This window comes from Triturus cristatus, chromosome 4_1 (genome assembly GCF_964204655.1).
Source record: "Triturus cristatus chromosome 4_1, aTriCri1.1, whole genome shotgun sequence".
Classification (NCBI taxonomy): domain Eukaryota; kingdom Metazoa; phylum Chordata; class Amphibia; order Caudata; family Salamandridae; genus Triturus; species Triturus cristatus.
The window spans coordinates 994358652-994385953 of NC_140585.1; the positions used below are offsets into that span (position 1 = coordinate 994358652).

The window sequence follows — 27302 nt, forward strand, 5'->3', positions numbered from 1 at the left end:
AGCCGAGTAGGTTTGGTGGCACCGAAGGTCTTCTTCCGTATGTCGACTCCGACGTCGGCCGCTTCAAGCTCGGCACCGAAGTCTCGTTTGTTGCGCTCGGTGCCGACGGGTTTTGCTGGCGTCGAAGGTGTGGAGGGCCTCGATCCGACCAGCGCCACTTTCGGTTTCGGTTTCAATTGAACCAATACAGCTTTTGGTTTCGGTTTCGAAGAAGGGAAACCAGCCGGTTTGGGCATTAATGGCTGCCGCTGAATGTTCGAGGCCGGGCCCTCGAACATTCAGCGGAATAGGTCTTGGGTAAGGCCCGAAGGCGATCCCTCGACCGGAGCCATAGACTGTTGCACTGGGATTTCCTCAGTCTGTACGGGTAGGCCTTGCTCGTCACCGGAGCTACTCTCTTCGGCCCCTAAGGCCTCATTGTAGTCTCCTACCTCGGTGTCGTCTTCATCTCTGCGAAAGAGTGTTTCGTCGACGTCTTCCGATCCGGAGTCATGTTCGGAAGCGGGACTGGAGGGTAGGGTCTCCACTTCTTCGACATCTTCGGTCTCGGCGCTGAAGATGTCGGCCGGGGCCGGTGCCGCTTGCTGCGCCTCGAGTCTCGCCGATTCCGGAGAGTCTTCTTGGATCGAAATCGGGCACAGGCCATACATGTAGATTCGTCGTGATCCGGTGAAAGGCATTTGTTGCACACCGGATGGACGTCGATGTGGGGATATTTCGCATTGCATACAGGACACCGCTTGAATGGTGTCCTCGATTCCATCGTCGATGTCGGGTCGATGGTCGGGTAAGATGCGAAAAAGATGGTTCTGGAAGTTAGTAAACTAACAAAGATACTATCGATACCGATCGGGAACAGTACCGACGCGAACTAAAGGCCTTTTGGCCTGGAAAAAGTTTTTCCTAACTTGAGTCAAGATAAGCACATCCAAACCCAATGGCGGAAAAAAACAATCTGAGGATGGAGAGGATGCCCATGCGCACTGTAGTCCAGGGGAGGAGTCACCTATCCCAGGATACTTCGAAGACTCTTCCAGGACAACAACGTGCAAACATCCGGACCCAACACTAGGCGGCGATCTATGCACAGATATGAATTCAGCAGCCCACATGCCTCGAACCGCGGAGACACCATGTGGCAGGGCTTCAAACTATCGCCCTACCCGGACTTTACCATCATGGTGCAGGAGGCCCGTCGTAAGTACAATGGGGTCAAGGCCACCCCCAGGAACTTGGGTTTGAACTATGGCATGCTATACCCTGCCAGATTGAGAGTTGATGTTAATGGCCGGGCTCGCATTTTCGATAACCCAACCGAGGTGCAGGAATTTTGCCACACATACAAACAAAACAACAATCAGACAGTTGCAGATGGAGTCGGGTCCTCCCCTCCACACAGTGGCTCCAACGCAAGTATGGAACTTTTTTCGGGTGCTGGAATTGGCTGACTCTATCGCACTACTCCTCCCCCATTGTTACTTGGCAGTATTGGGATAATGTTACTCATCATTACATAATGATTCAAATAGCTGGTCGACTGACGTGGCGTTGCCACCCCTCATGGTGTACACCTTGGGTTTCTTTCCAGTTACACAGGTGTACGGTTCCAGGGTTTTCTCATTTCACTGTAAAGCCACTAGGTATATCCTGTATTGTTGTTTGTTGTGGTTCTGCCTCGCTTTCTTTGCAGTGCGGTTGGGGGGGGGGGGGGACAATTGCTATCGCACAGACATTTTTGGTTATTTACTGTTTTGTTCACTGTCACATTTAGCATTTATCAGCAGTTGCATGTCTTTGTCATTCATGCCACGACCACTAGATGGCCCAGTTAGGTAATGTTGACGGTCCCTCTGGCTTATCCATGATGTCCTGGAACGTCAGGGGTCTTAACAATAATCGTAAGAAAAGACATGTTGTCCACTATTTACTACGTCACAACGTGGACATCGCTTTTTTGCAGGAAACGCATCTGCCCAAATCTGACTCCGCACGTTTTGCTTTAAGCTGAGGCGCACACAGATATTTTGCCAACTTCAGTAATTATGCTACGGGCACGGCCATTCTTCTTCACAAATGTGTCCCCTTCAGTCTCCGCTCCGTCTTAGAGGACAGCGAGGGTAGATACACCACATTGTTACTGGGTTGCTAATGGGTCACTGCACAGCTCTGGTATGCGTATACGCCCCGAACACTGATTCCCCGGAATTCTTTCATTTCCTTCCTGCCCAGCTCATAAAGTTAGATCCTGTTCTACTACTGGTTGGGGGGGATTTCAATTTGCTACTTAACCCCGACTTGGATGGCACCGCCAAATCACCGGGCACTAAACCACACGCTCGCCGTGCTCTTCTTGACCTTTGCGAGCAATTGTCTCTCCTAGATATTTGGCGCATGAGCAACCCCTCCCTCACTGAATACACGCATTATGCTGGCCAACACAACACTTGGACTAGGATCGATTATTGGCTTGTCTCTCCTGGCATCTCCAGCTGGTACAACTCAATCACAACACTCCCGAGAACATATCCTGACCACTCCCCTGTTAAGCTTATCCTTAGAGTTCACAGACCAGATGGGTTCTAACGGCAATGGCGTTTTCCAAGTCAAGCGCTCAACGATGACCTTTTCCACTCTAAAGTGCACGAAAGGCGAATGACCAGGCCGGGTGCTAGCTCAGATGCTTCGGGCCCCATACAGCAAAGCCTACGTCACCGAACTGCGTTCTTCCACAAACCCGGTTCTCACCGACACTTCTGAGATTTGTAACAAATTCATTGATTATTTCACCGCTCTATACACTTCAATAGTAGGGAGCGATCCTACTGCGCACGAAGCATATTTGTCTGAGATTGCTTTGGTCTATTTAGAGAACCGATCTCTGAGGATGATGTCCTTAGAGCCATCGACACCCTTCAAAGCTCCTCTGCCCCTGGGCTTGATGGCTTTAAGGGGAAGCTTTACAAGGCATATAAGGATATACTGGCGCCGCAACTGATCGAGGTATATGCGGAGGCCCTCAAGAAACAAATTTTACCACCCACACTTCGCGAGGCTGTCGTTATACTCCTCCCCAAACCCGGCAGAGACCCGTTATTATGTGGGTCATACAGACCTTTATCCCTACTCAATTTAGATTATAAAATTCTGCCCAAGATCCTTGCCATGCGCTTGTCTCTATTTATGGAATTTATTATTTCACCAGCTCGGCTTTGTTCCCCACCGATCTACCTCAATGAATCTCAGGACGTTCTTCTCTATTCTCCACAGAATCAACCCTGAGGTTCCAGCTGCCGCAATCCTGCTGGACATTGAGAAGGCCTTCGACTCCTTAGAGTGGCCCTTTTTCGTGTCTGTCATGCGCCGCATGGGAATGCCTGTGGGATTCATTGCCACCACTGCATTACTATATAGCTTCCCCAAGGCGATACTTCGCCTGAACGGCGCGCTTTCCCGACCCTTCTCTCTCTCGCGCGGCACACGACAGGGCTGTCCCCTGTCGCCCTTATTGTTTATATTTGCTATGGACGCCTTTATCCGCCATTTCCAAGAAAAGCATCTACAGAGAGGTCTACAATTCAACACTGGCCCCCTCCTGGTCTCGTTCTACGAGGACAACACTATCCTTTATGTCAGGGAGCCTCAGGTCAACTTGGAGACTCTCATTAGAGAGATAATCAGATTTGGAGAACATTCCGGCCTGGGCATTAACTGGCGCAAGTCGGTTATCTTCCCTTTAACCTCAAGCACGATTCCATGGGAATGTGAATTCCCACTTCAATGGTGCACTGATTCTGTTAAGTACTTGGGCATTCACATACATCTGGACACCTGCCAGATCCTTAGCCTCAATTGTGGTCAAGCAATTAGCGCCCTCGAGGCTCAGTTGGCGAGACGGCTGCCATTGTCCATTGCTGGCAGAGTTGCGGTTGTTCTCCCCAATTCTTTTTATATCTTTTTAATAATATGCCCATACCCCTCTCAAACAGTCTATTTTTGACATTATGTTTGCATCTTATCAGACTGGGCTGGGGGGGGGGGGGGGGGGGGGGGGTCAAACAAGGTCGCGTACATTGGCAAGTTCTGACCCTTCTGGATGAAAGGGGAGGGTATGGGGTGCCGGACCTTCATTTGTACTAACTAGTGGCCCAATGCAGCTATGCCGTTGCTTGGTTCCACCCTGATGCCAGGATCCCATTTCTCCGGCCAGTGGCAGATTTCGTTCTTCCTGAGAGGTTATCCACAGTATTACCCAAGGGCGTACCCAGATACCCTAATGATATACAGACAGTCTCCACTACCAGTTGGGCCTGGGAGAAACAGACTGGTCACCGGCACAGCCACACTGTATTCATCGGCTCTACCTATCCCCAACGCTCACTGGCTGCCAATTACTGGTGAAAGACTGGTGCAGTGCATCTTAGCCAAATTTGATATCGCAAAATTTGGAGATTTGTCCCCTGGAGGGCATGTCTTCTCGGTGACGGATGACGTCCGCTTCCACAATGCCACCTTCATGGATAGCTTCATTCTGGGTCGGATTTGCTTGGAGCTACGCACCACTCTGCCTGGTTTACCTATTGAACTGGACTCGTTCATCCCACTCTCCATGGTCATTGAGTGCGAGAGTGGGGTCCACCTCATATCTTAACTGTACAAGGCATGTTCAGGGATTATACCGGTCAACGACGACAGGGTTCGCAAAGACTGGGAGGACGACTTAGGCCGCCCCATCACAGACGACCAGTGGGTTAAATGCTGCGCAGTGACGAAAGAAGTTTCCCTAAACAGCAGACATAAATTACTCCATTTTAAATTCCTACGTAGAATATACATCACCCCTGACAGAGCCCACAGACTTGATCCGTCCAGATCTCATACTTGTCGTAAATGTGCCGTCCCACACGTTGATTTCACCCATCTTACGTGGTCCGGTCCAAAACTACAGTCATACTGGGAGATGGTGCACAGAACACTTGCTGACATGACCAAACTGACCCTCATCCCTACACCCGAAGTGGCACTTCTAGGTTATGTGGTAAACTTCCCCAAAAACGTCAGGAAATTTGTCTCCCTCAGTTTACTGCTGACCAAAATAGAAATCGCTATTCACTGGGGCCGCAAGACAGTTCCCACATTGCAAAGTTGGCTGAATAGTCTGGCATTCTGTAACACTAACAGCGAAGAACACTCCAGTACACTGCCTCGCTCCTCCCGTCCCAAAGACATTTGGGGGCCATTCAGAACTTATGTGGAATCTATGAGACGAGCCTTTGACTCACAACTGGAACGAGGCATAGTCCCTGCAGGGGTGGGGTAACCAGCCTGTCAATTACAATTGTATGTTTAGGCGATACAGTGGTTGTGACTTTTTGGTTTTGTGGCTACACCTGCAAATGTCTGTTCACGGGCGGGCCAGACGACGGGCTGCTGGACGTCTTCACTCGGGGGAACTGGGCGGGCCTTCTGGACTGTATTCTCAAATTTTGCTGGGTTTCTTCTTTCACTAGTGTATTGACATGTCGACTCTTACATGGATGTATTTCATCCCTTTTTTCATTCCTCAATTGTAATGACAATGACAGTGAACACCTATGTTTGTATTGCCATAACGTGCTAAAACGGTAAATAAAGTTTAAAAAAAAAAAACTATGCCCATGGTGACACAGGTGGTTCTCCTGGCCTGGCTTGCCTCCCTGCACCACATTCAATGGTCGAATAGGCTGACCGAGTACATGCCGCTTTGGCAGGGTAGGGTTCCTGGCTCAGAAAAGTTAGCAGATTAGAGGGATTCCGGGCCTGGGATCTCATTGCCATCTTGCAGCTTTGGGACATATGGACGGGCGACCATATGCGTACCTTTAAGGACATGCAGACCCGGTACTCCCTACACCCCTCCCAATTTTATAGATACCTGCAACTGCACCACGCCCTCCACATGCACATACCAAACGGCACCTCACTATCAGAATACAGCTCCCCACAGACACAAACTACGACAGGTAACCTGGGAAAAGGAGGAATCTCTCGTATTTACCGTTCCCTAACAAATAACACTCCAAATACGTCGGGTCGACTTCGGAACCAGTGGGAGGGATGAACCAGGCCTCTTGAGGAGGAGGACTGGAGAGACGCACTAATGGCGCCCAAAACAGTCAAGACGTCAGATAGACTCTGTCTAGTCCAGTTGTATTATTCACACGCTGCCTACCCAACACCAAAACGCCTTTATAGCGCAGGTCTGAAACCAACCGCATCATGTCCACGCTGCGAGCAAGACCAAGCAGATTTCTTTCACATGGTATGGTCCTGCCCCGTTATTGCGATTCCATTGAAAAAGAACTGACAGAGGTTCTGGGCTGGGAGGTCCCACACAACCCAATAAATGTGCTCCTGGGAATCACGGATGGGTTAGACGGCTCTAGATTTGATAAACTATTTCTGAGTACGGCCATGGTGGTGGCAAAGAGGGACATTGCTGCCAACTGGATAAATCCTGACCCACCGACCATGACGAAATGGCGCAGAGGGGTAGACTGGTGCGCGGCACAAGAGAAACCTATGTATGAGTCTAGGGGGTGCCCGACCAAACATCGTAAAGTCTGGGGCAAATAGTTGAGGCAGATATAGTGATACTACCTCACTTCAGGCACTGTGAGCAATATGTGAGTTTTACGAGATTATGTATTGCAAATGCTTTCTCTGTATATGTAACATAGTGAAGTCATATAACTGCTGTAACACACTACAATTGATCAATGCTGTTTTTTCTTGTTCTAAAAAACCAATAAAATTGTTTAACAAAAAGAAAAACTTGAAAAACCAACAGAACTATGTTGTGCCTAAAAATTATGGAGGACAAATCCCTAAGAACATGGACGTCTTCAAGAAAGGTGGAAGGGTATTGTGGATAAGCACGACTTAGGGTTCCCTCAAGTAAGTACCTGACCAAACTGTTGGTGGTGCCATGTTGCAGGATTTCTGCTCAGGAACAGAACTATGCTTATGACCATAGAACATCGGCATGTAGGGACTGAGTCACCATACCACCTCAGTACCTATGAGCCAGAGTCCAACTAGCTATATATAGTGCCTCACGTGCCCTTCTAACCTTACCAGAGAAACTAGTGAATTGGCACCCCAGAACACAACACTCTCGACCCTTTCAGGAATCGGGGTAACAGGACAAACCCTTTCACTCTGTCACTTGTATTAGCCCACAGTAAAATAAATGAAAGACAAGAAGGAGGTTTAGAATATTTATTCAAGCTATTGTGTCCTAAAATGCAGTATTCGTGCCACTATTAAAGGATAAATGCATATCAAAAATACCTTTGGAAAGGCTAATGAACCATATACTATAAAAAGCCCTGCCATGGTATAAGACAGATTAGCCTAAACACCCCCCTTTTCTACTGAAGTTAAATGATTATAGTGGCGAACCCCGCACATTAGCATACACAGATGAACGTCCTACATCTCAGCTGACAAAGCAATCTTCTCTCTGAGCTTCTCTCGCTGTGTTCATGTTAAATCTTTTCTACTCAGTTATATGACAAGACGTGTGCTCACAAACAGCAGCTGTGCTCTCGTGTCATGTCTAGGTGCTAGTGTCTGACCAGAAAAAAATAACAAGGGGCTTGTCTATGGTGTTCAGACTAAGTTCCAGGAAAAGCACAGAACACAAAAACATATACAGGTAGCATGTGAATGTACATGTGAATGTACAATGTGGCACAAGAGCAAGCATGTTTATAAGTAAGATGAGTAAATGAAAGGTGGCCTACAATGTGCACAATTAGTCTAACATACAGAAAACTATAATGAGCCATGTAGGAAACGCATGACATTTCGGTTCACTGAAAGAAACAAAGGCTAAAGTGACGTTATAGTTAGGAATTGAAATGATGTGGATCCGCACACCCTCCCGATCACGAGCTGCATTCTAATTGACTGTCAACACTTCTAAACCAGGATGTGTTGGCAGACATCGTGTGCCTCGGTAGAACCGAGGCACAAGAAAACAGGGACACAGGGACCACAGAACTGCATTGCAGAGAGGTGTAAAAGAGGCGTGGCCTCTGAACACCTCTCTGCAACGCAGCTTCCTGGCGCATACTGGAGGTACCTGGTGGGCTAGTTGGCCCACAGGGATCCTCAGGATTGAAGAGGAATTAATTCCCCAACTTAAAAACGCGCCACAGGGCATGTTTTCACACATGTCACCTCAGGCCCCGCCCCCTTCCTTCACCACTGTGCAAACGCACCCCCTGGCGAGTTGTAAGTTGGGGAATTAATTCCCCTTGAATACTGAGGGTCCCTGGGGGCCAACTAGCCCACCAGGTACCTCCAGTATGCGCCAGAGAGCTGGGTTGCAGAGACCACGCCCCTTTTCACACCTCTCTGCAATGCAGCTCTGTGGCGCTTACTGGAGGTACCTGGTGAGCTAGTTGGACCCCAGGGACCCTCAGGATTCAAGGGGACTTTATCCCCCAACTCAAAATGCGCCACGGGTGCGTTTGGACAGTGGTGAAGGGAGGGGGTGGGTGACGTGTGCAAACACGCCCTGTGGTGCGTTTAAGTTGGGGAATTAATTCCCCTTCAATCCTGAGGGCCCCTGGGGGCAACTAGGCCACCAAGTACCTCCAGTAAGCGACACAGGCCTTCGTTGCAGAGAGGTGGTCCAGGCCACGCCCCTTTTTACACCTCTCTGCAATGCAGCTCTGTGGCGCTTACTGGAGGTACCTAGTGGGCTAGCTGGACCCCAGGGACCCTCCGGATTCAAGGGGACTTAATCTCCCAACTTAAAACGCGACACGGGTGTATATATATACACATACACTCACTGAAAAAACAAAGGTTACAGGGACATTATAGTTAGGCTCAGATTTTACTCACCATTTATACACCATTGAAATTCAGCAGTTCTAGTTACCTGAGCTAACTATACCTTAAACCCCTGCAATACACTGCTTAGGACCTCACATATTACATCGTTCATGACATGGTCAGTGACATCACTGATGACATCACTGATGACATCATCCAGTGAGTGGGAGTGTTTTCTAAAAGTTTATGAGTGTTAAACATATATACTAAGGTACTACAAAAGTTATATTTGTGTACTGAGTGATACCATTTCTCATACAAGTTATGCGAGTGGCTGTATGGGTGTGTGTGGAGTGGCTGTATGGGTGAATAAGTGGGTGTGTGAGGAGCTGTATGGGTGAATATGTGGGTGTGTGAGTAGCTGTATGGGTGAGTGAGTAGCTCTAAGGGTGTGCGAATGTATTTGTGAGTGGCTGTATGGGTGAGTGAGCAGACGTGTGAGTGCTTGTATGGATGAGTGAGTGATTGCATGGATGAGTGAGTGGGCGTGTGAGTGCCTGTATGGGTAAATAAGTAGGTGTGCGAGTAGCTGCATGGGTGGGTTAGTGAGTGGGTGGGTGTGTGAGTGGCTCTAGGGATGAGTGGGTGTGTGAGCAGTTGTATGGGTGTGAGACTGGGTGTAAGTGATTGCGTGGTTGTGTGAGTGGTTCTGTGTATGATGTCATCAGTGATGTCATTTGAGATGTCATCAGTGATATAACTGACCAGTGGTGCGGGCTGAAGTCATGTCTAAAATCCCTATTGAAACTGCATGGGGAAAACGTGTTTTGGGACCCCCCCTTTTTCTCGGCCCACACTTGTCAAATCACTTCAAAAGTTTCCAGACAGCAGTTGAAGTGAGAGGCAAACTAGTTTTGAAAAGTTCATGAAGATTTATTAAATGGCACCAAAGTTAATAGCTACACAAAAAATGTTTTTCCTTTGGAAACTAGGTCCTAACTATAACTACCTTCTGACGACTTCCAGTAGGTAGTATATATTATAAATCTTGACCAAGGCTACTCGTTATCCTAAACGCATTGAGCTTCTTGTCACTGTGAAATGTAATAAACACTTTTGCACTTATTGGGGGTGTGCCGGTGCCTTTTTCATATTTGCGGCCAGGATTGCATATTGTTAATAGCAAGGAGGGGAGACCTCTGAGAGACCGAGCACTCCCTCCAGTTAGGTGCTTTAGGGCATTTTGCCACGTTATCAAATTGAATTTGGATTTAGAGCACTAAGCCCTCCACATTCTGGATGTGAATCAGAGGTCGAGGATTGTGTACAGAATGCCATAGTCATTGCTACAAGCTTGCATGTTGAGTAATCGGATTAAGTGGGAGGAGGCACACTTTGACATAAGCTTAATATAATTTTGTGTTCCCAAAGTGCATATAAATACATTCATATCTTGCACTGACAGAAAGCTGTGTACGATTAAGAGAGGAGGTGGCATCAAAACTGTTCAGTGGTATACTTGAAAACACAACAAAATAACAGGACACATTAATCCAGGAGACAATCCCAAGCCATTACAGCAGCTGCTCCTTATACATGAGAAACTGTTCAGTAATAAACTCTCAAAATGGTAGGGAATGAATTACAGGGATAAGGAAACAATTCTACAGATGTTCAGGTCCACAAGCCCCCTCCGCTATGAAAATACACTAGTATTAATTTTATGGCGCTATCCTCTTCAAAAAGAACTTTCAACCCAAAGATTTTTTTTTTCCATACTTTGAGTTTCATAACTTGATGTACACAGTGATGATTGCAGTAAACACATCTGGCAACAAAGCACATTTTATATAGGTACTGGTTTAAAATGTGAGTAGACAATGTAGACACAACACATCACTGCTCCAGGCAGTTGATGGTATTCCATGACATTACTGGACACATAGGTGTAGGGTGTATAGAGGGTTCAAGGGGGATGATAGTATGGGGGATAGATCAGTGCGTGTGACAGGACCTTCCAAAGTTCTAAGTTTTCAGACACCGCCTCAAAGGTTTATGGTGGGCTGGGAATAGCAGGGGATAGTTCACCCGGCCGAGGATTCAATCAGAGTCCTCATGAAGGCTAAGCTCCCAGAAGAGAGGCATGTCAGGATCAATAAGGGTTCATTCCCTTTTTCCCCCTCAAGGAGCAAATTCAGCAGGGGTCGAGCTGCCAAATGTGGTGTAAGAGGAAACTTTAACTCTTCAGGTAATGTAATGTAAGGTGGATTTAAAGAGGGCAGCTTGTCACCCGTGAGGGTATCCAGGAAAGTTCAGTCTTCTTTCCTACTTAAGATGTCGGAATCCGAACTGCAGAATGCTTTCACAACTGGCAGGAGATTTCATGTATGAGTCCTAGAGACCATGAAGAGGTTCAAAATAGAGTTTTGAGCTGCAGTGCCCCTAGTCATGGAGGGTTGAAACAGGTGAACTAAGCGCATGAGATATTGGACCAGTGGGTGCCAGACCAGCTGAAAGATAAGTTATGAGAGAGTTGTTCCATCATTTGCCACAGGCAAGTGAACCATTGAGCAGCGGGTGGGGGAGGGAGTCGTTTTTTCCATACCACTGCCACGAGCTGCTGTGCTGTATGTAGCTAGTAAGTTTCCAGTCAGCGTTGGTCAGACTCAGAGCAAAATAGAGTTTTGAGGTTTCACCATCTCAGGTGTTAGGACCGACTGACTCAGAAGACATGGTAAAACTGATCGATTATGACGTACTAACTTTGGAGGCCAAAAGGGGTGATAGTAAGACCTTTTCTTCACATGAGAGATTTTTTGAAGTAACCTCTCCTTGGTAAGTTATAAGGACAAAAGAGTAAGACTAGTTATCAACTTACGGTAATTCAATGGGTGGCTAGTCTACAGACATTTCAAGATTGGGGGTATCAATCTTTTAGGCAGTGGTTGTTAGGCTGTGGTCCATGGACTCCTAGGGGTCTGCACAGTCGAATTCAGAGGGCCACTAATTATTTGAAATTTAAATAACATTAACAAATTAATAAAGTGTATTTGGAAAGTTGCAAATGTTTTGTAAACGTAAAGGAATTTAATATGGGCGGCTGAGTTCGTATCCTCAGATTGATTTGTGGGTCTGCAGCAAGTGAATCAAACCGAATATAGTATGGACAATGAGTGGCCTCCACTGAACTTAGAATAGCTTCAACCTTTTCATAAAAATGTTGTTTTTTGTATTTGTTTGTGAATTAAATGAAATATTTTATCATTTGGGTATTTGTTTGATGAATGCTTGTTACTGTATTTTTTGTTTGTTTTGTGGTTCAAATCATCAAAAATGCCTAGACTGGTCTCCCTGGCTTCCAGTAATGGCTCATGGGGAGGGGGGGGGGGAGATTCACGGATTCCTGTGATGCTTCATTGGAGTCCCCAGGTTCCACTAATGATTAAGTGGGGGACCGGGAACCAGTGTTTTAAGGGATCATCTCAGTCAAAAGATTGGATGATTTACCTCAAACTGAATGGCACCTGTCAGTTCCTATTTTTCCAACTCACAGACATTTCCTGCAATTTCTTTGACAAGCTCAAGTATGGGAGTCAAAGTTCGTCCGTTTGGTCTCTCTTCCGCTGATGGAGCTTCTCAAAGCTCCTTGAACCAATTGTACTTTTGTTGCCGGCAGGAGGCAGCAGGTTAATCTTTACCTGGACGATTTAATTTTCCTGGTTCAGGACAGATGCCTTACTGCAATAAGCGCAAATTGCCAGCTTTCTTCTGGAAGACCTGGTTTCCGAATCAATCAGGAAAGAATTCACTCTTGATTCCCAAGAGGATGATGAACTTCTTTGGATTCACAATACACTCAAAGAGTGGAACTCTGAAACTACCCTTCGACAAGATCAGATCGAATAAAGAAAGAACTAAGAAAAATGCTCACATTGGAAAGGATGTCCCTATGAGTTCTTGCCAGGATAGTGGGCCTCCTATAGCCTTCTACACCCATTACATCAGGTCCTTCAGAGACTTCAGATTTGTTATCTACAAAATGGACTCTCCTAGCCAAGGGAATTCCACTGCCTGAGGAAGCCAGGAAGGACATGTTATGGTGGCTGGACCACATGGAGGCGTGGAATGATCAATCACCCTTCAGACTAGCAACGAACATCCTAATAGAGTTGAATGCCAGTTGTTGGGGCTGAGGCTCGATGTGATAAAAATGTTACCGGAGAAAGTTGGTCTCAGAAGGAACTGGAAACCCACATGAACTTCCTAAAGCACCTCTTGCATTTTTTTCAGGGCGGACAACATTTTGGCAGTCAAATAAGTCAACAAGCCAGAAGGGGGATCCAGAACAAGAGACAGGTTGACATCGCCAAGGATTCTAGCACTACGGACTGGAGAAGAGAATAGGTGGGAAAGTGGTTCACCTTCATGGGCTAAGCCAACTCTGCAACTCTCAAGCAGAGTGAAACTCATTGCTACCTGAGGGATTTTCGCATTCACACCTAAATCCTAGGGTATTCAATGGCCTTTCCCTCAGGTGGGTCATTTCCCCAGGGAGTATTTAGTCACATCCAGACTGAATGCACAAATTTCATGCTTTTTCAGCTAGAGGCCAGACCCAGATGAGTCTCATGCAGACACTTTTCTACAGGACTGGAATGAGGGGTTGAGTAATGCCTTTCCTGATTTTATAATGATAACCCGGGTAGCAGCTGAAACTAGGAGACAAATAGCAGAAATAATTATTTTCACTCCAATTTGGAGGGCGCAATGATGATTCCCTATGCTTCCTGAGATGTCTTGCCATCTTCTAATTATGCTGCCACATAGATAGTGCACATTTCAGGGTCTGAGAGGAGAGATACACCCAATGATCTTGGGCAACCTTTTGGTACTCATGGAATGGAACAGTTCAAGCACAGATAATGATGGCAAGGAGTTGCCTTCATCATACAGCAATCCTGAACATCCGGTACTCACAAAAGATCCAGATCAGCATGGACGGCTTGCTGCAGTTGGCATATGGAGAGAGGCACTGGTTCCTTGGGAGGGTGATGCAGTCTTCATGCTACATTCCTATCTAAGCTCGCCAAAGTATGCAAAGCATACTGTACAGTAAATTCTTCAGATCAGCTATCTTTGAGGTTATCTCCCTGTGGCAGGTAACCCAGTAGGATTGCACCTCTTAGTTAGCAAGTCCATGAGGGGTATCAGACTGACTGGGTACCACAGACACCTCAGTACACTAGGACTTTGGTCGTAAACAGGGTTCTACACATCTTTAGCAACTGGCCAGACAACAGTGACCTTTACAGAAAGCTAATGATGCTTCATCACTTGGTGCTTGATGGAATATTTTCTCTTTCTGCTGGGTCACCCTGGATTTATTTAGCCTTTTGCTGAACCCTATTTTTGCTTGCTATACAACTCTGTGCACTTTACCCTTGCTACCCAGAGGTAAAGTGCTTGTGCTCCATTCAACTTGATGAAATTGGTATACACCTGATTGGCATATGTAAATTAACCTATAAGTCCCTAGTATATGGTGCCAAGGTGTACCCAGGGCCTGTAAGTTAAAGGTCTCAAGTGGACTGCAGCACCCATTGCGCCATCCACTACAGTGACAATGTAAACATGACTGTAGGCCTGCCACCAGTAGCCTGGCTGTGCAGATTCCCTTTGGTCATGCCTAAACCATCCTTTTAAATATTGATAAGTCACCCCTAAGAAGTCCATATTGCTCATAAGGAAGTGCGCACTGTATTTAAAAGCAGGATATGCACAAGTTTAATATTAAACATGTCCTAACAATGAAAAACACCTCAATGCTATTATCACTGTAGTAGGGTTGGCTGTTCCATGGGAAAGCACTGGGATGCAATATTAAATACTAATACTGTATCGTGGGAATGGGAAGATAGAAAAAATATTAAACAACTATTTTTCATATGATACTTGAGGTGCACTTCCCTCTCACAGGCAAATGTTTGCTGACACTTGCTCAATCACAGCGGGTCCTCTTTTTGACATTACAGTGTCACAGCCTGTCTACAGAATTTACATACAAGATTCGAGGTACACTTCAAAGGGCATATGCCGGAAGCCAAAACAATTATTGTGTTTTGCATATCTGTTTGCTGAAAAATCAGCTTGGTTCTACCAGACTTGTGTCTCTGAAGTTGATGTGAGAACAGGTACTGCCTAAAACTGGATTTTTGGTGTTAGATGTGGGAGGACACTGAGATTACCATAGTACACTCCCCACATACACCCAGAGCACTCAGAGCCCAAGATTAGTGTGGCTGAAGACTTCACCATCTTGAAAATGCCCAACATGGGTAGGATTACCCCCAGGAAGAGTTACCCCTTTGGGTAGGGCATCCCCAAGATTCATTCCAACCAACTAGTTCATGCCAGGCATGAATTTGGCACCTCCACTTCAGAACACTCCTGGACCTATGGAAGATCAGAAAAGGACTGAACCTGTGTCTCAGACCTGAGAAGAGCCTAGAAGACTGGACCTGCTCTTTCGTTTGTACCCAGGAAAAGGTTGACTCCAGGGGTCACAAGGCTGACCTCCTATTAAACCTACAGGGACACAACAAGCTACAAGAGGCTATTTGTTGCAACTGACCAGCTGACCAGTAGCAACTGGGCTTGAACTGAACCCTGCTGTTGGTTCTGCATGACAACCTGCGAGTCTAAGTGAATCCCCTAAGCTCCTGGGCGGCGTTAGAAGTGTACTCTTTTGGTAGATGGGGCTTGAAGGACTAAAGGAAGTTGATAAAATCTTTTGCCCAGAACGAGCCTGGTTACTGTTTCTGACCTGCGCTCATTCACGGTCAGCGTCAAAGTGTGGCTAGATCCTGTTCTGCAGGGACTAATGAGCTTCTTTGCACTATTTCTACTTAAAACTTTAAAAATTAACCCCTTCTGTGCCACGCCCTTTCCCCCTCCTGTGCCGGGCGTTTCATTAGTGGGTGGGGTTCATGACGAGATAGTCTCGTCATGGGCACAGCGCGACCGTGCTCCATGACGAGACTATCTCGTCATGGGCAAAGAAGAGGTTAATATCTCCTTTACTCTTACTGGGTTGTTGTTGTTTTGGTGTCACTGTTTTTGAACTGTTACTCTGTTTTTCCATTTAGGTTTGGGATTTTTATTGTTTTGCATTCCCATTTTATTACAATTTTAGTACAGCGTAAATACTTTACACATTGCCTCTAAATTAAGGCTGACTATTCTGTGCCATTGCTATTTAGTGACGTTAGTGGCTCACCTTGACAAGAACTGTGATTATTACTGAGATGGCTAGTTACCCCCTCAACTACTAATTACATTTTCTACAGTACTCATTCTTCCAGCGGTGCCATGGAAATTCGTGCTTTTCTACTAGGGGCTAGATTTGGGGATATTCTCAAGCCAGCAGAATGGTCCTCTTTTAAAAGGTTTCATTTTATACTGGCCTCTGAAACTGCAATGCTTATAGTAATAAAGGTTTGAAAAAGCACAATCTGAACCCCCAGCCCGGTCACAGAATGAAACATTTCCTAGCTATCATGAAGAAAAGTTTTGATTCTATTAAGGAGACATAGACAACGATTATCCCACCTGGAACTATGAGATTTCAAGAACCACTTCACTTGGGATATATAATGTTTCTAAAAAAATTTTTATTTTCTGAAATCGACTGTATGGTATAAGGTGTTGTTAACTAATAATAATGTGATCTTGTTGATGTCAGTGGTTTTACGAGGAATCATGTGCCACAATACTTGTGAAGAATGCAGTTATTTACTTTAATTCTCCAGTGTCGGAGAAGAAATAATAACCAGGATGTCGTGATACCTCAGGAAGAACGGATTGCTTCTCCACGCTCAAAGAAAGCAGGCTAGTAGGTGAAAACAATGTCCTGATATACTCTATTATAGATGTTCATTGGTTTTTCTGACCACATGCTTATTACTATCACACTGGATTTTTGGGTATTGTAGTTTTTATTTGGCAGCTGTGAACTCCATTAAAGTTAAGCATAATCTTCACATCTGTGTTCTTGATAGAACTGAAACTTTCATTCACAGCAGTTGGGTAACTTCTGACTCTGCTTTCGGAAACATATACATGCTTCTACATATATTCCCTAGAACATTTTTCACCCATAATATATCACTCACGCAAACCAGTCAAAAATAAATAATATACTAATTTGAGTGACTTAGATATCAAATGAGATGTAACCTGCTCAAAAACAAAAGAACTTTTCAGGATAATTACAGCATATGCTGAAGATTTAGTGTAGATTTATTTGAAGTATATTTATCGGTGTTGATAACCTAAACTGGATCTGGGCCCTCTGGACAAAACTTGCCCCACACCCCCACCCCAATCACCCGCCCTCTCCTTTTTAGGTCTCGCCTGACCCAGGGCATGCGCTGGTCTGGCGAGGCTTATTGAGAGGGCTTCAAAAAGTGCTACCAGGCCAGCCTAGAGCTACAGTGCATGTGAGCGGGCGCGCGCGCCGCTTTTACCGCAATTACTTTCACTTTGATGTTTGATCGCGATCACTTTCACTTTCCGGCCGCACGGCCGCTTGGCATAGCACATAGGTCTCGCTTTTGGGACCTTATAAGTATTTAGTTATGCAACTGTTGCATGGCTAAACACTTATAAGGTCCCAAAGGCGAGACCTATTGGCCATGCCAATGCTTGTTTAAATGTAGGTCTTGAGTGGAGTTTAGGGCAGAAGTCTCTGATCCAGCAGGAGTTAAAAAAGGATTCGAAGTTGGTGTGCTAATAGGCTAATAGTACCATAAGAAGATAGTGACGGAAATGACCAATAATGCATCTTCATTAGACTCTTGCCAGTCCTCAATTATAAAGCAGGACTGAATAATATTGGTTTATCATACTGTAACTCCCACACATGAGGCTGTGTTTTGTACCAATAGAAGTAAGCAGTACTGTTAAAGCTAAACCATATCAATTAGGAATATCTGCAGACAGGAAAGATCTTTGCATACCTTTTTTCAGTTTATAGACAACTGAGGAATACAGAGAAAACCCTAATGTGCATGCACATCTCAGAATATCTATGCCATTCTACCTTACGATTCTTGTTATCATATGCTGCTTTCACACAATTGGTATTAATTTACTTAGAACTGGAAAAACTGATGGAAATGGCTGGGAAAACACTTGTCTCCATCATATCCATTGTACTAGGCATGAGGAAGGTCTGGGTAAGTTCTAAAACAAAAGGTATGGCGAATCTTTATAAGATGGTTCTTCTTGGAAGCCTCTTGTTAAAAAGGCGTCTTTTTTTTCAGGACCGAGACCCTTACCCACCAATGTGGCATGCTTCATCATCGGGTCCACTCCTCATTCAGAACAGATAGCATACCAGTCTGACTGGGCTCCTGGTGGAGATCTTTTCTTTTTGAACACCAGGATATTGTAAAGCTTTGGATCCAGAGTTGCATGAAGCTAAAATTACCAGTTAGGCAGCAAATACATTTTTTTATGGTTGCCACTTCAATCTTCTGGCAAGCATGTTTCAGCCAGCTATCCAGCCAAAATGCACAAAAGAAAACAAGAATATTTACAAATGAATTTGACCCGGCCGTAGTGATGATCTTATTTCGAATTAGAGACAGAACAAAATGTATTATGTCACTTGTATGTATGAGTCAGAATACCTGCAATTAGAAACTTATCACTGAGTGGCTACATAGAAAACCAATTCTAAAACATGCTTCACTCAAGTGAGTCACTGCAAACCCATGTTATCACATGCTCATCTTTCACATAAAGTTTATCAAACAAAATCATGGTTAGGGGGTGCCTCGGTTTTATACAACTGTCTAAATCAGGACAAAAAATCAAAACAAAATTATTCAAGCTATCCTTTGAAAAAGAGTTGCTTGCTCTATTGGAAAAAGAACAATCTATTGACAACATAGACAATTTCATGTTAACACATCAACAAAAATCTATATGATGTTTCTCTTGAATGGGAATTGTAGAATTATGAGTGTCCACGTTTGTGTAAAAATAATTTTGTGATCATTTTCCCAAATTTGAAAGTGAAGACTATAAAAAAATAATTATTTTTGCACAATGGTATTAAATTGCTTTGTTCCTTGCACTTCTTTACTTATCAAAAAAAAAGACCATTACTTTCCCATAAGATTTACTCACCTTTATCAAAGCTCCATCTTTACAATGCCATACTATTCCTTCAATTTTGGCTTCTTTGAAACTTTCAAACCACAAAAGAAGTTCATGATATTTTGGCGTGGGCAGATTCTTAATTTGAAATAATCCATGCGGGACCAGAAAATGGATAGGATGCTTTTTAGTTCCTAATCCTAAATTAGAAAAATGCATTTCTTTAGCGCAACAAAAACAGGGTTTTTATATATTATAAGTGAGCAGTCTTTTCAGAAGATAGCCCGCAGTAAACATTAATGGCAACTAGTAGTAGTAATGATCTTTATTCGGTAACCGAGTACCTTCAAAGTGCACATATATAAAAACATTACAAGAGATATATTATAGGACCATTTTAAGACATGTCATAGCACAATTCATTAAGAACATCACTATTAAAAAAAAAATCATTTACTTTAGCTATTTACGAATGTGCAAAATAGAAGCATAAGTCAAGCAAGGCTGTGTGCAAATCAAGCAATAAAAACGTAAAAAATACATAAAAACTATCTCCCAGCTGAATATATAAAAGCAATATTGATAAGATTGATCAGATAAACAGTCATTAAAAGATTTTGCCCTAGTTACTTTAGGGCATAGTCAATAGTCTGCCATACTGCCAGTAAAGATTTGCTCGTAGCAATGGCTATTATTGGAGTGGTGTCACTCCTTAATATTCTGAGGGCCACTATATATTTTGTTAATTTCAGATTTTAGCATACAGGAATAATCCATTTTCGGCGCGAGTCATGGTAGCTCAGACAGAAGAATAATATTTGAGCCTCATCTTTATCTGCCAAGCCACATGCCGGACAGGTGTTAATACAGGGGGCCTTGTGCCATTGACTCATTACTGATCTCAAAGGGAGAGTGACAAGTTGAAAACGGATATAAAGACTTTTGGCTAGAGGGGAAGAGATGAAATCTAAAAAATCCTCATAACGAGAAAACGGCTTTATGTCTAAAAATCTGTTTGTTAATTTACCAATTAAATGATTACTTAAATGAATATCTTGGATGTAGGTCCAATAACTAGATTTTGTGATATTAAGGTCGGTTCTACACATTCTTTCTGGGTTAATACATACCCTTATCAATCCCAGCTTATTAGACAAATTTAACCCAGAGTATTGATTTCGCACACCTTATGCACAACAATTCAACAAAAAAAATCTCTGAATTCCTTCAGGTCAGGAGTAACCCATAATCAAATCCAGTAAACGAGTGGTCTAACAGACTTAAATAATTGAATCTCATTTCAAAAATTCGATTGAAAAGGTAAAAATACATTTAGGATTTATTTTTTTAGCCTTTCCTGTGCCTTTTTTGATATTGGTCTGAAATATGGAAATTAAACCTCAAAATATATTTTTTTATTTAAAATACAACATAACATTGTGTTATGTGCTTGCTTGACAGAGGGATAAATCCAAAACAGTGTTTTATTGACTCCACTGTAAAAAAAAACAAAAAACTTGTTTTCTAATCTTTTTTACTAAGACGTTTGCGAGAAAATGCCTTTTTTTAATGGACAGCACTGGTACAAGAATTACAAATCAAAATTAACAACATGGGTTTAAGAAGTCTAAAATTTGAATTTGATGATAAGTCAGTAGCTCTTTTGCCCACAAATTTTATAACACCGTGCAAAACATTATCAGAAATCATAAGAAAAAGACCGCAAGATATACGTATCCTGTAGAACATATGAATCTACAAACGTATTCTAACAATGTAAAGGTATCAAATATAAATAGGTAATTCTGGAAACTAGAACAGGTGGGTTGCAATAAGTTAATAGAACCAACAAGGTGGACAGTCCCGGAGAATGAGTGGGTCTCCTATTTAAGTAATACTTGTAAGGCCTTTAAGTCGATGGATAGAGGTACTTGGGAGCCCCCTACCCCAGAGGTGGGGTTGTTAAGGATACTAACTGAGAAGTACCTAAATAAAATAATAACTTCTCTAAAGCTGACAAGAGTGGCAGAACCACATAATCTACCAGCGATTCCCTTAAAATCAAATCCCAAATGGTGGCCTATTTTTTTTAAATGATTTTTATTACTGTAATAAAATTAGGAACCTTTCCTGTTAGCTGAAAAGGGGCTGTGATAAAGCCTATATTTAATTAAAGGACCCAGCAGATCTTAGAAATTTCCGCTTGATAAGCCATCTTACTGTTCATGAAGGAGAAGATAGAGTCCAATAAGCTGGTGACCGTTGAACAAGGAGGTTTCAAGCAGGGACACTCAACTATTGACCATTGCTTTAGTTTATGTGCCAGAAGGTGATAGAAACTACTGTTTTGCAGATTTCCGGTCCGCCATCGACCTAGTCAACCAGAATGTTCTGTGGTCTAGCTTAAGCAAAGGGGTATGCGAAGTGCTGCCTAACAATTTTAGAAGAGCTCAACCAGGATAACTGGGCCTAGGTGGAGTTGAATCTAAGTGGATCACACTCAGAGAAAATTAGTTTGAAGCAGGGGTGCTGTTTTCCCTGTACCTTGCTGATTTGCTGGGTCTGATGGGGGAGGGAAGACATATTGTGTCTTTTATATGCTGACGATTTGGCAGTTCTTGATTTGACACAGGTTGAGCTCCAAAGAAAGCAGGAGTCATTTAGTAAATATTATGTGGAAAATGATCTAACCACTAATATGGCTACAACTAAAATTGTTAAATTTGACAAGAAATTGTGGCTTTATACATGTGGATACTGGGGGACAAGCCAGTAGAGGTTGTCACCTTCTATAAGTATCTGGGGGATGACATTCAATGAGAAATTAAATCGGTCCCAGCACAGGAAAATAGGAGATGTCTGGGTTTTATCGACAACCAGAGAGCTAGTTGAATTTAAAATATATATTTTTAGGTTTATATGCTTATATAGCGCTCGATTGCCGTAGCGTCTTGGCGCTGGGGTGTGTGGGCAGAAATGGTGTACAATGATTGAGAGAGGCCTATACGGATGTGAACAGCCAGGTTCAGGCTCTTCCTAAAAAGCTGCAGGTTGGGTTGAAGCTTCATAGGTAGTGGCAGTTTGTTCCAAAGCTTTGCCGCGCATTGTGATATTGCCCTGCCCCCCCATCTTGCCCGTCTGGTCTTTACGGTCTTAATAAGGCCTAGGCTGGCAGATCTAAGAGCACGTGGGGGAATGTATGGTGGAAACAGTTTTTGAATGTCCTCTGCACCGCCACCATATATTGCCTTATGCACAAGGCAGAGGGATTTAAATTCTACACGCTGTTTGATGGGGAGCCAGTGAAGTGATTTGATTCCAGCAGAGCTTGGCTTTGCTCTGGGTATGCCCAGGAGTAATCTCGCTGCGGCATTTTGTAACAACTGCAGTTTTTTCAGTTGGAATTTGTCGATGCCCAAAAATAGGGCATTGCAATAGTCCAACTTGGATAGAAAGAGGGCTACCATCACCGTCTTTTGCAGTTCTTAGAGATGTATGGAAAAAAAATTCTAAGAGTTTTTAGAAGGAAAAAGCCGGATGAGGTAAGGCTGTTTACCTGGGCACCAAAATTCAATTTATCATCAAAGATGATCCCTAGGTTCCTGACCTTGTTCACCGGACAGGGGCATTCTCTGGATTCGATTGGCCACCAGGACCGGTTCCACAGGGGCTGGCCCGGACCGAACTCCATCACCTCTGTCTTATCTGTGTTTATTTTCAGGAAGTTCTGATCCATCCAGATCATAATCTCAGTGAGACAGACATGGAACCTGGCTGCTGTGGTCTCTGGCTGATTGGTGACAGAGATGACAAGTTGCGAGTCATCAGCGGAAGAGACCAAGATGAAGCAATGCCTCCCGATTAGATTAGCCAGTGGGGTGACGTAGAGGTTGAACATTGTCGGAAAAGGGCGGATCCCTGTGGGCCACCGCAGGGAAGATGGAAACTATCCAGCTTCAAGCCATCCCAGAACAGCCTCTGCTCTCTTGCCTCCAGGAAGGAGGACAGGAGGGCCAAGGCAGTCCCCTCTACCCCTACGTCCCTCAGCCGCTGCACCAGAACAATATGGTTCATTGTGTCAAACGCGGCTGATAGATCCAGGAGTACGAGGACCGTCCTCCCCCTCATCCACCACCCTGCGGATCTCTTCGGTGGCAAGGATTAAGGCAGACTCAGTGGAATGGCGTGAGCGGAGGCCATACTGGGAGGTGTCCAACAAATCGTTGACATCCAGATAGTCAGTAAACACTGTGTTCAGTTGTTTTTCCAGAACTTTAGCCCTTCCCTGTCTTCAGTACTTATAGCATATAATGCCTGCCATGGTCCCCCCCACAACGTTTTTATGCGGTAAGAGGTTTGTCTTAGGTCCTATACTAACTGCGATAAATGTAAAAGTAAATGCTTGAAAAACCTCCTGGGGATACCAAGGGCGCTATGAGCCCATCATAAAAAACGAAGCAGGATTACAGTCTTGGAATTTCCTAGCAAGGAAATATACCATGCACTTTTGGGACAAACTCTTGGGTGTGGAGGAACCAAAAATCTCATCCTTCTGTGTCATAGAAATTTCTAGTAGTGATCTCAAATGGGAAGGTATGGCTTCAAATAGTTAAGTAGGAGTGGCAGTTAAGTTAAATATTGTGTATTACAAAATTGCAGAGCTACCCCATTTCTCAAACAAAGATTTAAAGGAGGCACATGAGAGTAAATAAAGGTTAAGTGATTTACGTTAATTATCTCTGGAATGTTCAGCAAGTTTCATGTAGGAACCTTGGCAGGAAAGTCGTGTGTACCTGTATTTATCTTCGTTAACAGTGATTTTGTGTGGCTTTTACCTTTTTGTTTTTAAAATCATGAAAAACTTTATGCTTTTTTGGATGGGGATGGCAAATGTGCATGCGTCTTATGAAGCAATAATTTGAATGTGCATTTTTTCCCGTAGTTTTATATAGCGTAAACTTGACCCAAAGGTATCAGAGCACTTTACATAAGGCACCAGCTGCATTACAGAAGGACACATTCATTTTTGGGCATGGTGACATTAAGTGATTTGCCCAGTATCACAGGATGCTTCAGCCTCCCGCTAGAGTCGAACCTGGTTCCCCAGCTTCAGGGTCAGCCACTCTAGCCATTAACCCACACCCTCTACCCTCATTTACTGTTTGATTGTTTACATTTGATTGTTTGAATTTGTTCTGAATTAGAAGGTTGATTTTAAAACCAATCTTTTTAAAGTATAAAGATTACCACCGCAATGAGGCAATCACACTTCTTTAAAACATGAGTTCCTTGATGTAACATATGCTTTGGGAAGGTTTTTAAAGGCTATTTCGGCTTAGACCTGGCAATTTTAGATGTTCATATTGTTTTCAACTAGTGTGTAATAATGTATTCATATGGTTTTAAAGACTACGGTCTAAATAAACTTAACTTTCTATCACAAACAAAAATAAAATAGTTGTTGGATAGCTTTTCAGGTTTTGTGGATTTTCATAGATTTTCCTGTAATAATGGAGGCCCTACCTACAGCCAATAACCATGCTATAGTTTGCATTTTTATAGCCAAATCACCAATCTTAATTTGGCTAAAAAGAAACACACAACTCAAAATAATACAATATCATTGGTTCAACAGCAGGATGCATACAGATCTCTTACACCTAGATCTGCCGGGTGTAACTTTTACGGTGCTGGCACCAACCTAATTTTTTCAACCCTTTCTTTGATATTAAAATTCATATTCTTATCTCGACTGCACTGTCAACTTAAAAATCTAATTTCATCTATTTTTTAATATGCACTAGTAGAATTAGAAGTAGTACAGGGATATGGTCTATGTAAAATGATTGTTTGAATACATATTAGCTATAGCCACCTGCTCACCACAAATATTATTTTGATTATGTTACACCTATAAGGTTACCTTTGGGCACCTCTAATCATTGGATCCTGCAACTAGTATCACATATGAGTGCTTGTCGTTTTGATTTTATGAGTCTGCCTTTCTTTATATTTAACAAATCAATAGTTTCTGCAGATCAAGTCATTTGTAGTAAACATTTGAAATCAACTGGTGCTATTAAATTAAGTATAGTGGGGCTGAGATTTTTCCCATTGCATGAGTATGTTATATTCTAAAACTTTCAATATAATTCCAGAATATTAATCAACCTTCACAACTATTTCATGTTTATCTGTTCCTGTTCACTTTTAAACCGGATACATTAATGCAAAGTGTATTTGTAATCCTGAAACCATGAGGAATGGGTTGATTAACACTCTTTTGTTGAGAGGAATGTTCCAATAAATATTATTTTTTTATTTTTTATTTTTTTATTTATTACTACCTGTTGCAATCAACAATCAATACAATACATAAATACTACATAAAAACCACATTATACAAATAATTAATTATCACAAAAAGCAATATAGTCAGTATTTAAACATTAGTATAATACCCTAGGGCCATTTTATACGCGAGAATCCCTCCAACCCTTGAGGGGGGCCCAGATGTTCTGCCCCATCTCCCTCATTCTCCTACCTCTCCGGGAATAGAGGGAAGATTCGATGTTATGAATCTCCAAGAGTCTGGAAAGCCACATCTGGAAGGAAGGAACCGTGGTATCCTTCCAGCCTGCAGCCAGCAATATCCAGAGAACCGCCACACAAATAAAGACAAATGCTTCCTCTCCCTTGTTCAGACTCAGGCTACAATCAGTTCCTATTATCATTAGGGTAGGGGATAGATTGATCTTAACACCTAGCAGCCCCTCCCAAAATGTTTCAATCTGAGCACCAATCTCGCGTAACTTATTACAGAGGTAGAACATATATATCAGATTTGCAGGCCCCTCGTGGCATCTTGGGCATTTATCGTCGTCCCTCTTACCTCAAATAACTTAGTTGGTGTAAAATAAAGGTGAAACAACGTTTTGTAATGTGCTCTCAAATTCGCAGAACGGAACAGTTTCCCAGCCAATTGTAATGCTTTATCTAAGTCCACCTCCGAATCCCCTAATTTCAGCATCCATGAAGCCTCAACCTTCTCCAAATCATCTTGCATTGTTGAGATTAGTGCTTTATAAATCGGACTGATTTTAGTACCCCGTCCCAGCACATACACAAGTATACCAATTTTACCACCTGGTGTAGACCGTGGCCTAATACTCGATAGCGTTTGATGGATTTGTAAAAACTTAAAATCATGTTTGGTTGGGATTTCAAATTTATGATAAATATCATCAAAACTCAACACTCTACTCCCTTCAAACAGATCCCCATATCTTCTAATTCCTTGATACTCTCACGATCTCCACAATATATCATTGCTAAAGTGTGGAAAGATACTGGAGTTCCAGAGGGGAGTATAATAGTTAAGCTTTGGGATTACCAATGATTTCTGAATAGCTTTCCAGACCCTCCAAGAGCCATCCAATACTTTAAACCGTCTTTTATTATAATTTCGCCTGTCAGTCTTACGCAATAAGAACCCCACAGCTTTCCTACCTAAAAGCAATTCAAAAATAGACGGGGGATTTAAATTTCCAAACGGTGAAGGGAGTGATGCGCCCTTTCCTCATCTTTAGGGGGTGTTGCTCAAAGTGTATTATTTAAAGGTGCAGTAATATATTTGCCTCCAAAGTGGGAGTGCAGGGTTTGGGTGTGTCCTTTTAGCGAAAAGCACATTCATTACATAAACTACCAGGGGTCTAGGCACCTTTACATTAGTGCCCAAAGCTCCAAGCAGGAGGGATTAAGATGCAACCCAAAACCATCAAAACGAAACGGATGGCTAGGTATTTCCACTTCTATTAATTGAGTGACAAACATCAGGTGGCATGTAAGAAAAGAAAAAATCAGACCTACAAAATAATGTTTGGATTGCAAACTGTTTATGAACTCCACAGGTGAAAGCACAGAAAGCATGGAAAGAGCCTTTAGCATCTGATGAGACACCAAGTGAACTGCCAATTGTTTTCTAACCAATGCAGGTCTGTCTTGAACTGAGGATGTAAATAGTACGAAGTTGTGCAACTCAAACTTCTTCTCATTATTCTGCTTAGTTTCTAAACAAAGGGACAACAGCCTCCAGAATCAATTTCTAGCATTAAAGTTAAAATCAAGTGCGATGTAGAAGCACTGCTCACTAACCAGTAGTAGTACACCAGTACAATATTGAGAACAGAACACGTCCTGAACCGATCTCTTAAGTAACCCTGTACGAAGGACATGCAGCCAAGTCTGCTGCAGGTGTCGGGCTCAAAGGGCAATGAACCTCTTGGGAGGATTTTGACACCTGATCCAACTTC

At 43.3% G+C, this 27302-nt stretch overlaps 1 protein-coding gene across 4 annotated transcripts in view; it reads right to left on the reverse strand.

Moving 5' to 3' along the window:
• Positions 1-27302, reverse strand: part of RLIG1 (RNA 5'-phosphate and 3'-OH ligase 1) — a 174907-nt gene that overhangs the window by 59898 nt on the left and 87707 nt on the right. For all 4 annotated transcript variants that reach the window (XM_085653918.1, XM_085653917.1, XM_085653916.1 and 1 more), the window contains one exon: positions 19021-19190. In XM_085653918.1, coding sequence (XP_085510044.1) covers positions 19021-19190 — 170 coding nt within the window. The remainder of the gene's footprint in view (positions 1-19020; positions 19191-27302) is intronic.